Source organism: Dendroctonus ponderosae, unplaced genomic scaffold (assembly GCF_020466585.1).
Source record: "Dendroctonus ponderosae isolate FM_Combo_2020 unplaced genomic scaffold, Dpon_F_20191213v2 Dpon_F_20191213_8, whole genome shotgun sequence".
Classification (NCBI taxonomy): domain Eukaryota; kingdom Metazoa; phylum Arthropoda; class Insecta; order Coleoptera; family Curculionidae; genus Dendroctonus; species Dendroctonus ponderosae.
Window position 1 is genome coordinate 10700814 of NW_026019016.1, and position 15164 is coordinate 10715977.

Here is a 15164-nt window from a genome sequence, read left to right on the forward strand (position 1 = left end):
TGAGATTTGTATATTGCAGGCTACAAGAGTCTGAATTAGACCTTAAAGACTTTCAATTATTTGCACACTAATAGAAACTTGCACTTTGTTTTAATGTGTCGGAAATTCAAAGTGTTGTGAAATTTAAAGAGTCTAATGAGAGGCTCTGTTAATTCTGAGAAGTAAATTATTTTTCTTGTGCCAATGAAGTGCGATAAAAATAATTATTTAGTACAAATTTTCGTCATATGGTGGTTTATAGGACAGTAAACCAGAAATATTTGTGTAACATTCAATGTATTTCATAATCGACGTCTTTGTCGATTTCTTATTTGGTTCTTTAATTTTCATTCAATAGATTCCAAGCGAACCATGTTAATGTATTTTATTATTATATCGTTTGTATGCTTTAAATATTTTCCATCTTTTTTTAACATTGAGTTAGTTAGGTATATCTGCTAATTCTTAAAAGACGTGAAGAGTTCATAGATTTCTTGGGTAATGGTTAATAAAATTTGATTTTACATAATTTTATTTACCATTTTAAAACGTAGCTCTCTTCGTTTAATTGCTTGAGACACGCACAAATAAGGCAGAAACTACATAACAAAAGTTGATATAGTGGTTGAATGATTCTCATTAAGCTCCACTCTTTGAAATTATTATAATTATTAAATATTATTCATCAGATTATTGTCTTTATTAGTTTAACATTTTCAGCGTTAAAATAAAAATACAAATTGATTTAAGAACTTATTATATTATTCGCTTAATTAGCGCGTCGTTTCAAACAAGCCTAAATCCACCGAAATATTTTTCCAACGTGAATAATTATGCGAATGACGCAAAAACTACGACCGAAGAATTTGAGAGTTTTATTGTTTATTAATCTGTATACAAGCACCGTTCAAACTGCTTCTGATGAAGAATTTAGTACCATGTACTTGCCTATATATACATTATTAATTCGGTATACATTTCTCATTCATTAGATGATTCAAAACGCGTACAACAGAAAATATATTACATAATATAAATTTGTTGAGTTTATTTTATTTGGAAAGTTTATTTTTTTGGGACATTTGAAAAATATTGCAGAAGTCAAACAAATGCAACGCAAATAAATAATTAAAGTACTTAAAATGACAGGAAACATTCTGCATATGAACATTTTAATTAATCGCCATTGAATATGCTAGCGATAAATTGAATGCAGCGAATTCTTCGGCATACCGGACGTTCAGACGCCTAAATTCTTAGAGATTCTTGTGCAGAAATGACGTTATGCAGGAACACGTATCGTGCATAAAAATACGGATAATTTCTTTACTAAAATGCTATTTTGCCAATCAGCACATAATGAGCTGGAGACTTTATATAATAATACTTGTTACATCTGTTTTGGATTATGTATTATCCAACGGTTTACCTTGAACCATCAGATCCGAGTGTAACCTGAATACAATTTTAGTTTTGCACATTAACCTCCTTTGAGACTACAAACCCATCATTTCCTTGTTGATGAAACGTATTTAAAAACATTTAATGGTGTAAGTTCTATTATCATTTAGATTTGAGATACAGGCTTCAATTCACTTAATTATTTTTTAATATTTAATTTCATTCATTCAAATATTATTTATTTGGATAACGCAGAAACCAATTTTAAATGTTATTAATTCAATATTGAAGATTTTTAATGTAAGAGAGGTTTTTAACGAAAATTGCCTAAGGAATAATTTTCGCAATTATTTACGATTTACGAAATATACTACATAATAGTTTTATGCAAACCATATCATTGGTATGTTTCATTCGTGTCTTTCAAGGATTTAAACTCAATGCTACAATTTGTTTATTTTGTTTGTTAAAATATTTTCTAATTCAATTTGTTTAAAATCACTTCCTCCCTTGTTTTCGGTCTTTTTAATGAAAACTCTTGCTTGATCCTTGATAGGATTTCATTTCTGTGAGTACTGGTTTCCCTTAAAAAAATCTTCGTTTTGCCTGTATTTATGCTCAGGACACAATCTTTACTATTTACGCTGTCCGCCAGTTCGCCTACATGCGATCAGACTGCTGTCATCGGCATAGTTATTAGTATTCCACTCTATTTATGGTCCAATGCCTACCGAAACATTGGGTTCTCACTGCTACACAGTCCACTACAATTAGTATGTTAATCTGTCTGGTTTCCAATATATCTACAACAAAAACTGTTTGTTAAAAAAACAAATTATTTTTCTGCCATTCTTCCCCGTTTGCTTGTGTTCGTTGCTTTGTGCTTGTGTGTAAAGTCTGTACAGCTCTTTGTTTTGTTTTGGTAGTCGCGATACAAGACGAGGTTGGAAAGTGTTGACAAAACAAGTTTTTATTTCATAATTATAATTAAAAACTAGAACTAAATTCTATAATTAGAGCTACACTGAGCAGAAGAGAATGAGGCTTCTGCCATTACATGTTAATAGCTGCTTCTAGCTCAGCAATGCTTTGTATTTCTAATATTCCAATTAAAAACAGCAAGAAAGCTACTATCTGCTTTTGCAACAAACGCACTTCAATTTGCTAATTTATTTCATCTCGTTGCATTTCTTCTAAGTGGCGCTAAATAAATGGAAAATACCAGACCACTTTTGGCCTATGATATATGATTTATTCCACCGTTTGATCTGGTTATTAACAAACGAGTTAACAGAGCAATAAATAACAATCAACTGATTCAAATCAGTCCAAGTTGAGCGTCTAGCAATATTTATAAATATTTGCGTCTCTGACATGGATTAAGTGTGCTAATTGGTCGACCTTCACACATTGAGCAAATTGTTCTTTACCACGAACATTGAATATGTGTATCGAAACATGTTTGGCTTTATCTAATCATTATTCGCATCCTTGCAAGGTCTGCGTTTCGCAACTGAACGCTAATTGTTGTTTCTTAGGAGTTATGAATTATGTATGCAACAACGAAAAGGGTAAATTGGTTTAAAGTTGCCAGCATGATCTTTAAGAAACTGCTCATTGCGATTAGTGGATGCTTTTCAAATATGAATAGTAGAAATTAAATTCCATTAATGCTTGAAAAGAGTTTATTATTGTGATAGAACATTATTTTTAATTAAGACAATTGTTGAATAAATTAATTATTCAAATTAGTAACAGTGCCTGTCTAGAAATATATCTAATAGCCATCATTCTTTCATGCATATCTTTAATTGATTTCAGTGGTTTGGAATTTAAACTAATTGAATATCAAACAAACTCGCGAAATTTCATTTTTATAACAGATAACTGTTATTATTAAAACATATTTGAAAGCGCAACAGTGTCAGTAATTTTGGCATTAAAAAAATGTTCAGTAGGCTCAATTTTTAGGCTCGTTATCATGTAATTGTCATATAATGATAAATTATCAATTTTTTACGGTCAAATGGATCATGAACAATGACATAGTCGAATGCGGGATGGGTGAGTTCGTTAATCCTAGTCGACATCAGTGGCTTGTTTGATGGCGTATTGCACTTCAATTTGTTCGAAATAATGCGCTTTGTTGCACATGAGTAGGTTTAGGAAACTGTATCGAGTCTGATTTTGTTGTGCAGCCAGTGAAGTTTTTCTACATTTTTTTCATATAATTTCAAATGTTTTGTGTCATTGATTTAGATCAAAACTGTAACGAGATCTTCAATCTCGGTTATCACAAAAACATTTTAGAAATCTTGCCATTTTTCCCTTACTGGTGCCTGTGTACCAGATCTATATTATTCCATCAGGCATCTGTTGTCTTTTGCAAATAACAACGTCGGTCTCATATGTTACTAATAGCTCGTACAGTGCCAACAAATATGAACATTTACATTCTTAATTGTCGCACTTTTTCACCTATTTATACTGTGAATTGTTAAACGTGTGATATGCGAGCGAGAAACTTAAACAGTTAGTTGGGCTTAATTCTATAATAAAAACGGTTTTTGCTAGGAATAAATTAAGAGTGAAATATGAATTGCAAAGGAACTTAATAAGATTTGAATAGGCTGAATATTTATGAGGCCGGAACATGTCATACATATTTTGTTTAAGTCTTTTATATTATAAGCAGTCGAAATATTTTAGTTATAAAAACATAGAATTTTATCAATAAACCAGCCGAGTTAATTTAATTGATTTAATACATAGATTTTTTGCATTTAAGAAAAACTTTTTCAATTTTGAAATTATTCAAGGATTCCAAGATAAACGGGTTTTTTAAACAAAATATTTTATTACATGGACATGTAACTTGATTTTTAAGTTAAAACTAATTATGAAAAAGTTTCCACTGATTTTAATTGCATTTTGGGCCCTTCTTGGCAACTAAAATAGATATTTTTTGGATCGTTCACATTCTGCATAATAATTTGTGTTTTGTGAGAAGTGAAACAATTGTTTTTGTTGCTTTCCCAAACAAATCAATTAAGTAGTAGAATGCCAATGAGCACAACACTTTTTTAATTTTTTGTTTGATTTACCGTAATCTGAATATTATTTATCAGAAAGAAATGTAAAGTAGTTAAACATGTTTAAAAGTTCATTTTAAGCCAACCTGGCTTAAAATTGATTGACCGAAACGAACAATATTTTACAAGTTAAGAGTTGTGCGTTCAGTATAGCAGAGTACGCTCTAAACTTCACTCATCGTTAAGAAACTTTTGCTTACGATTTGAAAAAACTGTTGCGGGAACACATTTTGTATCGCGTTTTTCAAACATAAATTTCTCAGAAACGAAAAATATTTTTCTCAGAAAAGTTGCGCTTTAAATATCGTTAAAATTCCTTCAAACCTTCAAAAGTTTAAAAGCCTGAAATACTGAATTTGCTACTACATACTCTACATTAAAAAATTCCAACTTCCAAAGTAAAGCTGGTAGAAAAAAGACAGATTGTCATTATGCAGGATACTTTTTTATTGAATAGTTGAGTTTGTGAGAAATCCAGCAGAGTTAACTCTAACTGGCACGTTCTTACAACTGAATCCAGTTACCAATTCTCTATTCGATGATAGAAACAATTTTTTAACAAAAAACATAAAGCTGAAGCCCATAGTTGTATGTCTGAAACGGTTATTTCGAGACAAGCTTCAAATGAGGTTGCCAGAAATACAAAGCCGCCCAAAATATTCCCAAAGTTTAAAAAATTACTACGAAAAAATATCATCAATACCAAATGCACCCTACGAGTCAGCTCATAAATATGGGCAAAAAAACGCTTACCGAAACCTGGGTAGTGCCACCTGCAAAGAAAGAAGAAAATGTGTTTAATACAGCAGGAATTATGTCCGATGTCCAAAGCTAAACTTATTTGAAATCAGCAAATCCAAGAGAGTGGAATATTAAGAATGAATAAAACTTTACTTGTTTGTCGCAAAACTAAACTCGGTTCAAACTAAAAGATTTATGGATTAGAGATTCTTACCAGATTTTTGCAAGCTGGCGCCCCATCCTCTACTTTCACAAATTACCGCACTTGCCATAAGGGCCACAATTATTCTATATTTCCCATTTAAGAATGCGATTATTGACTGGTTTCGTCTACTGTCTGTAGAAAACTGAACATTCATACACTTTTTTTTTAGAAAAAAAGACACCGAACTACAAATCAAACAAGATTATTTTTCGCGCTTTCGAAAATTCACGAATTACTTTGGCAGTTTGATTTTAGTCTGTGTAGTGTTGACATTTTTGTAGAAAGTGCCTGTTCGCATTGCAATATTTCCAAAGGAAAATTTCACGTTCCAACTTAACGAGAGTCAACAACTAAACGAAAGATGCTACAAAGCGCCGATCTTTGACTAATTTCATTTTAAATTTGAATTAATGCACAACGCGAAAACTAAAATTGATAACCGAATTAATCTTGCTTTTCTAAAAATATTGACTAATTGAAAATGTTCTTTAAAAGTTCTGCTTTCGAGTATTCCGCCGCAAGCGCAATTGGAGTTGCGGCGCAGTGAGGCGCGATGAGTATAACTCACCAACTCACCGAGCGGCATCACCGCAGAAGCGCAACTTAACACAATGTTACCCAGGCCTATTACAAATTGATAACTCGCCGTAAATCTATAATTTTCTGTACGTTTTCTTTTCTTTACGTAATTTTTTTTGACTATAGTGATGAACAATTTTTATAATTGTAAATATTTTAGTCGCATCGATTGGTACCAAATTATTGATTGAGTTGGGTCAAAAAGGTTATAAATATGTGGTGTCTTTATTTATTTGAGTTTTTGGTAGCACTTCGGACTAACACACACTAACACTAACGTTTTCCAACTCAGCCTTATAGTTAATATATTAACGGCGGTTTGTCTAAGCCCCAAACAGTTTCTTAAAATTGTTTGAATGCATTCGCATTCAAAGTTACTTTCGGATATTAATTTAAAATGCCAATGTTAAAATAAAATCAGTAATATGTTTATTAGCACTAATAAGCTTAGGACTACTATTTATATGAAGCAAATTGATGGAAGTATAAAAAGGAACTTATAACTTTATCAAATTTGTCTATAAAATAAGCTTTTATTCTGGTTGTGGATTTTTGCAAGAAACAAAATACTGTCCTTGCGTGCTAAATCGTTGACTAAAATTTATTAGAAACAAATTGTAAGAATATGTTTAAATGAAAATAGCTCTAAACATTTTTTACCAATTCTTGTATTAAAAACATTTTATCTGCGTATCCAATTAATTTGAAGCAGATCTCGTATAAGATTGTTAATTGCTTCCTACACTGGCGCCTTAAGTAAAAAATTGCAAGTAAATTCCAATAAATTGCTGTTCATTCTTATAACCCAAATAGAAGTGGAAGCCAATCTTACATCCTGATGTACTGTTTTACACTGTCTGTTCTCTCTCAAATTTCATCAAAATCACTTGTGTTCTTTTATAGAGCCTGATAATAGGAGGAAGTTGTAATATCAGCGATTGAATATAAAATAATTGACAGTGAAAATTCACAAGCTTTACTGTATTGTTTCAAGTTTTTGCTTTACAATTAATCACACAATCTTAAATTATTATAATGCCTGTTGCATATACCGGATGACCAATTTCTGTTATTCTTACATGTGACTGATACATTTTCAAAGAGCAAGTGCAATGTTCAAATGTAAATTGATAAATCTCTTATTAATACGTTGTGTTGTAGTTTGTTTGTTATTATCTTAATTTTTGGTGAATTCCAAGCTTTTGCTACTACTGTTTACAAGTTGAAAAATTTGGAATTAATGAAAAATGCTATGACTTGAATTTTCGGAGAAATGAAGTAAAAGCGATCTAAATTATATGAGCTGATTTGGCTCGAAATTTGTTCGGTGGATTAGCATTCTCCTGCATGAGCATTCATTCGAAGTTGCAATCTAAAAGGTACAGCTGCATTGTTGACAAGACCCAAAAGACTTAGGAGGTCACTATTAAAATTTCTAATTTATCGAGTATACTTGGTCGGTATTTTTATACCTCCAGTCCAGTTCCCGCTATTTGAAAAGCATTCACTGAGGAACAGTACCGCGATGCAAGTGTATCTGTCGAGCCATCAGGCCAGCAGGCATAGGTAACCTACTGACCGAGGCAAAAGCAGATTCACGTCTGCTGAAACCCACGATGATGCTGTCCAGATTTACCTGATTTTCAATCTGTCCGATAAACGTATTTTACCATTGGCTTTGCGTGATTGAAGCCTATTTTGTTTTGAAGCCAACAACCCAATTTCTGCATTTTTCACTGCCTTTTCGTCCCACTTACTACACTACACTTAGGTGAAAAGCTCCTCGAGGCAGATGGTGCGTGTAACGTGCAAATTATTAAATTATACCTAACTCTGTTAAGTATCGTATTGAAAACCATAATTTTGATTCGCGTTGATAATTGCCACTTCCGGAATTATATTTTGCTTTTATTTTCCACTCAAAATTAATCGGTTGTTTATGAAAAAGCCATGCGTTCGTCTCGGAAGGATAGACAGGCCATGAAAAACATTTCTTTTAATGAACGGCAAATTATCTCATAAGAGTGCATTCGTGCTTGTAAATTATTATTATCAAACTTTCATTGTCATTTTGCACTGTAATTCAATTATCTTCTAAATTCTATTTATTCGTTTATTTAACGTATTATTATAAAATAATTAAAAACTGTCTTTTAACACTAAGTTCCGATATAAGATGCAAACATGCTTGCACACAATAAAAAATGTTGGAAACTTGAGCATTTCCATGACAAAACTCATGCGACGAAAGTACTTATTTAAATGCAGATATTTATATCATTGCTTCAAAAATTCCATTTTTGAAACATTGAGTTTGTCTCGTTTGACTACAAACAGGAATTTTGAGTTGCATTAGTACAATAATTTTTTTAAAACTCATAATTCATAATTTTCAACCAAGGATAATAATTAATTTTAAAAGTAACGAATTGGTAGTTAATAGTGGCAAAAAAGTCCAAATTCAATTTTAAAATGCCCCTAAAAAGGTCAAAATATAAATTGTTATTATCAGAATGATATGAATTCAGAAGATAAATTATTTCCCATTTATCAGAACCAAATATTTATTTAAACTTCCCGTCTATCGTTTTGCAACAGAAATTTCCTTATTGGTTTTATAAATGAGGGAACTTTTTACTGTATAAATATTAACATACAAGGCGCGTTGACATCAGCCATACGTGCAAAAATTAATTGTAATGCCAAAATGTTCCATGAAGTTATTTGAAAAGTGAAAAACTGGATTGTTTGTTCTAAAAATTCATATATTAAAATCAAACTCAATTCGAACTAAAAGATTGATAGATTAGAGATCATTATTACCAGCTTTTTGCAAGCTGGCGCCCCAACCTCCAAAGAATTTGGTCGTTAATAGTGCCAAAATGTCCAAATTCAATTTTAAAATGCCCCTAAAAAGGATCCAAAGTCAAAATATAAATTGTTATTATCAAAATGATATGAATTCAGAAGATAAATCATTTCCCATTTATCAGAACCAAATATTTATTTTAACTTCCCGTCTGTCGTTTTGCAGAAGAAACTTGCTTATTGGTTTTATAAATGAGGGAACTTTTTACTGTGTAAATATTAACATACAAGGCGAGTGGACATCAGCCATCCGTGCAAAAATTAATTGTAATGCCGAAATGTTCCATGAACATATTTGAAAGGTGCAAAAGTGGATTGTGTGTTCTAAAAATTCATATATTAAAATCGTTTGTTTGAACATATTTGCGTGTGGAACGTTCAGTAATACAATTTCTTTAAAATCCCGAGAGTTTGAGTAAGTTTGATTGATATTTTGGTGTAAAGCTGCAATTAGATATCTTAAAATGGCTCCTTATACTTCGATGATTATTATTATGGGTTTATTCTTCACCATACGATTAAATGAACCCTTAAAGGGGACATGTAAGCAATTATTATTAAAACGGTATATTTCATTATGCCATTATTCAACTGATGAACAGTCAAAACATGTCTATTACAGAAATGTTTCTTATCTTAATATATTGTATAGGAACTGTGAAAGCAATTATGGAATTAACAACTCTATCTAGTTTAGCTATAGATTGTCTTTTCTACGCGTTTCACATTTATGAAAAAGTTGCATTATCTCTGTTTGCTACGCTGCATAAAAACGTTTGTCTTTCGCACTCGTAATTGCAAATTTAATCAAGTAACGTTATGTAGAATGGGCAGCAGTTTTTATATCAATTACCTTTCAATTCTTACCTATTATACTGACAATTTGTCTACTATCACGCTAATTAATTTCAGTTTTTCTACATTAATGACTCGTTTATTCAAATGTATTTGTCAACTTGATAAAACGATGAGCGCCAAGTTGATAAGCTAGTATTTTTACTTGAAGACGCGAAAGAGTATTTTTAGGTATTAAACTTTTCAATTTAAAACATTTAAAAGTAATAAAGAGGATGAAAAGGAAGCAATGAACTAAGTAGCGTAATAGAACAGAACAGGATGTATGTGATTTATTCAATCAGACTTACCCTCCCTAACTCGTCACTGTGCAACGGATCGGGTGTCAGTTTATCCTGAGTTTAGTTTATATTAAAACAAACTTTCCATGTACGAATAATTCGAAAAAAAAATAGGTAAAGTAGAGTTGCATTTTCAAACTTTTTGCTCAGTCTAATGTAATCTTGTGAACCAAACACTTCTGAAGGTGCAAGGCACTAGTGCTTGCGAATCTTTACGAAGATAATAGACTCCATTCGGCCTTAGAGACCCAAAAATCTATCCAGTTTCAGAGTTGCATTATTACAAGTTTTTACGACAACAATTGACAAATGTGCAGGATAAACGAACAAAAGTCTAACTTCAAACATCCAAATCGCTGTAAAGTATCACAAACCTTTTTGCGTGGGTATTATAAGTCATAATTACATCAGACTAGTTTATAGTTTTAACGGAAAAATATCATCATCAATCAAATAGACTATATAAGTATAAACAACAGATACAAGAACTTAATTACATCGGTGAAATCTTACCCAGGAACGGATATAGAGTCAGATCACAACCTGAAGAAGAAAAGAATTGAAGCAAGCGTTCAGAAAAAACAACTAGACATTAATCGCTTAAAAAACCAAACAACGAAACAGAAAGTGAAAGAAAATCAAGAAAACCTAAGAGAAAGCGATAAAAACGGAACTCGATAATGATAGACATTGCAACAAACTTAAGAGAGCTCTTAAAACCGACAAAAAACACCTGGAAAGGGAGAAGCCAAAAAAGGTAAAATATTGAATATATCTCATGAGTACGAGAAGAACATTTAAGGACAAAAATAAAGATCAGTACAAACAACTCAATATTGTAATGTAGCAAGATCCACAAAGCGAAACAACAATGGGTGGAGGACAAATGTCGGGAAATCGAAGAACTTGCAACTAAGTATGCCTCATTTAATATGCATACGAGAGTGAAAGAACTTAGCGGCAAGAACAGAAAACAAGCGTCCATACTTGAAGATTAGCAGGGAAAGATTGGGGTTGACATAAAAAAAAGCTGAAAATATGGCAACAATATGTTGAAGACCTATTTGAAGACCTATTTGAAGACGACAGACATACACCATGCTTTGAAAACTTACAAGGGGAGACAGGACCAAGAATAACGGAGGAAGAAGTGGTTCATGCTATCAAATAGTCGAAGAACCAGAAATCACCGGGACTAGACGAGATACCGTCAGAGCTCCTGAAGCTGATACAGGCAGAGCAGGTACAGCCACTAGTGAACTTATTAAAAAAAATATGAATTCAGCATAATACCGCAAGACTGGCTGATGTCGGTATTTGTTACTCTACCGCAAAAAGCACATTCCAGGCAATGCAGCGAATATCGCACAATCAGTCTGATGAGCCACACACTGCAGATTTTCCTCAAAATTACCCATAATAGAATACACAAAACACTAGAGGAAGAGATCGGAGCAACACAATTTGGGTTTCAAAGTGAGTACGAAACTCGAGAAGCACTTTTTGCTTTAATAGCTTAGTTCAGAGGAGTTTAGATGTAAGCCAGGATATATATGCATGTTTTCTAGACTATAATAAAGCATTTGATAAAGTCAGACACGACCACCTTGCCGAGATATTACTGGAAAAACAGCTTGATACGCGAGACATAAGAATAATAACAGATCTTTACTATGGCCAGAGAGCAGTGGTTCGAGTTGAAACTGATATAACCGACGAAGTCCAAATTAAAAGAGGAGTTAGGTAAGGTGGCCTGATATCGCCATTGCTATTTAACATTTACTCAGAAGAGATTATGAAAAAAGCACTAAATGGAGAAGAGATAGGTATAAAAATAAACGCAAGGCCTACAAATAATATTAGGTATGCCGACGATAGGGTCCTAATCGCAGAAACTCTACAAGACCTGCAACAAATTTGAATCAAGGGTAAGCAAGTGAGGAAAAGGGCCTGACACTCAGTGTTAAGAAAACTCAATTTATGATTATCTCGCAAGAACGGAGGGTGAGCGGTGGCATCAACATACATGGTAGGCCCATAGAGCGAGTACATAAGTATGACTACCTGGGAATGAGCATCAATAACAACAATGACTTCACTCAGGAAATCAGAATACACATTGAAAGAGTACGAGCAGTTTTCATAAACATGAAGGGCATTCTCGGCAGTCACGACATCAATCTAAAATTCAAGATGCTACTGGTTAGATGATATGTTTTCTCTGTCGTCCTCTATGGGATGGAGACGTGGACCCTCAACAAGGCCAATACGAAGAAAATTGATTCCTTTGAAATGTGGGTTGATCGGAGGCTGCTTGGCGTCTCGTGAGTGGACAAAGTGACGAACGTTGAAGTCGTGCGGAGAATGGATAAGGAAGCGGACGATGTACTAACCATTGAACGACGAAAACTGGAGTACTTGGGCCACGTCATGAGAGGGGAGAGGTTTAAACTGCTGCAGCTTATTATGCAGGGCAGAATCCGAAAAAAGAGAAAAGCTGATCGTCGACGCATAGAGAGAAACCTAAGAGAATGGTATATAATGGCACATCTATCCAGTTGTTTAGAACAGCGGCTTCAAAGATAAGGATTGCAATGATGATTGCCAAACTCCGAAACGGAGAAGGCACTTGAAGAAGAAGCAAATGTTTTTGAATAATTATGTAAAGTAAATATGATCAGTGTTTTACCACATCTATTTGTTCCAAAATGTTTATCAATAGTTGTATAACGAAATATTAACATTACTAATACACAACGATAATTTTAAACAGTCCTAGTTAAATGAAGCACGGTAATAAGAAAATACATATTGGTATACCATTTGGGTCACTTTCAATTTAGGAACTTTTCAAGCTCCAAATGTCGGTAAATTGAAAATCCATTTTGATTCTAAAGCATGATGCATATTAAATAGTAAAACCCGAGAAGAAAAGTACTTCCTTGGATCTGGTTCTGAACTTTCGCCGGCCTACGAGGGACTTAAAAAAGATGGCCTCGTGCGGCCAACAAAGAAATTGAATCTGTAATCGAAACTTCAATCTTCGCGTAACGAAAGACAGTCGTTAACTAAATACACATATCAACTTTGTCAGATTAATTTACCTGTCACGTTCCGTAAGGCAAAACAAAATTAAAACCGGAAAATTCAATTTTACCTTTCCGATGCATTTCTCTTATTCATATTTTAAACGCCTTCCAGCTACAAGATAGTTCATATTACACACCTCGCGTTCAAGCGATTTATTTTCTGGTTTTATTTAAATTTATCACAGGCTTTGTGGATACATGCACTCTTTACTTCCGTTTACTATAGAACGTAATTAAAATAGTCCACTGCGGTAAATTCTCAGACCTGGTTAGGCCTCGTATGTTTATGGAATTATTACATAAAAAATTGCTTTTTAATTGGCTCAGTCGTTCATTATAAAACGATTACACTGTTATAATTTGCAACCGAATTGGGGCACCGCAATCTGTTCAGAATGGTACTTGAGGAAGTTTCAATTAGTCTAGATTATCCCGCATATGGGTGCGAAGCTAATTATTTTTTTCTTGCAGATTTTACTGCAACTTTAACAAATTCATCTTAAAGATACCCGATTTTTACCTGCTAAACACTTCCTCAAATGTAATCTTTCATTGCTTACTAAACCCGTTAACTGCCCTGTCGCTTGATTTTTTTAACATTTGCATGCAGAGCGAATTGCGGAATGRTCCATAGGTRTCCTAAGCAGAAATGAAATTGAAATGTGAAAATCGCTTTAAAATACATCTGTTATCTGAGAAGAGCCAAATATGTTAAGAGCTAATCGGTTAAATYGTGTAGCACATCGCTCCGAACCAACATCAGTTTTTTCAAGTATTTGTWACTTTCTATCTAAATATGTATGTTAATATTTACGATACACCATTAATATTGCATCMGAGTTGCAACCGTTGGTTTCTGAGAAGAAGACCAACATGTATTTCTGCTTGTTACAATATTTGCTTTGTCAAAAAAGGTGACAGCCTACGGTTAAGCCATTAGAAGAGGTCGTTGTGGTGCTTTTACAGTGTCGAACCTTGGACGACGATTTATGGTCATTTCTTAAAACAATATTAATCGTAAAGCACAGTGTTTAAAGAATAAAAAAACGTCTTGGGTTGGTGTGGGAATGGATAACCTTAGATGTAATGGGTTGTGATACAATCTCGGTTCACAAGATTTATGCAACTTTATTAAGGCAATTTTTCTCAATTCGTACTAAATTAACTATTGCGTTTTTGCACAGGATTTTAATCTTTTTAATTTAACTAGAAACAATGAAGTGAAGGAATGAATAAAATACAAGTATTGAAAATACCGCGTGTTTTTTACAAGTATTTATATCGGCTTTGCAATATACAAATCTCCCTTAACAATCTCTGCTCCAATCATTACGGTAGATTTTTGTACCCTCATTAGTTCGGTGGAAGTGGAAGACTCCTCCAAATGCTCCATCCTAGAAGATAAATTGAATGAAAATGTCTTCAAAAGACTGTGATTCGTCCAGCGAGGAACCGATAGTTTTTCACCAAGAACAACCATCGTTACTGTTAAACCAATGGTTAAACTCGCTGGAAAAACGATCGTCCTTCTTCTGGGTGCATTTTACCGAAGATGATTTCCATCGAGCCGAAGCTTCAGCTAAACGTGCGAATTCGCTGGAATCGAATTCGGATCCGTTAAGTGACACGGACTCTGGTGAACATTCGTTGAATTTAGCTTCATTGAATTCAAGTGAAAACTTCGAAGACATTGAGGATTTTGATAAGCTGGAGGATGTTTTCACGCCTTGTAGAAGTATAGCGCATCGGGAAAGCGATTTGTTGCTCGCTTTGACCGAGAATTGTACCTTGGGACCTGTTTGCTATTTCTGCAGGTAGTGTATGATTTGTTCACTTGGGAAAGGTATATTAGATGGATAAATTGAAGCAAAATCTTCAACGTGCAGGGTGGTTGAGGAGGAAATGAAAATATTTCGAGATATGTCTAGGAAGTGAAATAAGTTCTTATATTAAAGTAGGATTTTCATCTTTTGTAGAGATACATTAATTAATTGTAATTTGAAAACTGGCAAAAAAATTCGAAAACAATCAAAGCAAATAAGAAGTTAACTGTAACTCCAAATCAAATTTATTC

The 15164-nt window shown here is 33.3% G+C and overlaps 1 protein-coding gene across 11 annotated transcripts in view; it reads left to right on the forward strand.

Moving 5' to 3' along the window:
* LOC109546997 (FH1/FH2 domain-containing protein 3) overlaps positions 1-15164 on the forward strand; it is a 136090-nt gene that overhangs the window by 93435 nt on the left and 27491 nt on the right. Inside the window, exon 1 of one of the 11 annotated variants that reach the window (XM_048668856.1) lies at positions 14464-14904. The exons of the other annotated variants lie outside the window; for them this stretch is intronic. Within the exon in view, the coding sequence (XP_048524813.1) occupies positions 14501-14904 (404 nt within the window). The 5' untranslated portion in view covers positions 14464-14500. Of the gene's footprint in view, positions 1-14463; positions 14905-15164 lie in introns of those variants that run through there. 11 annotated transcript variants of the gene reach the window in all.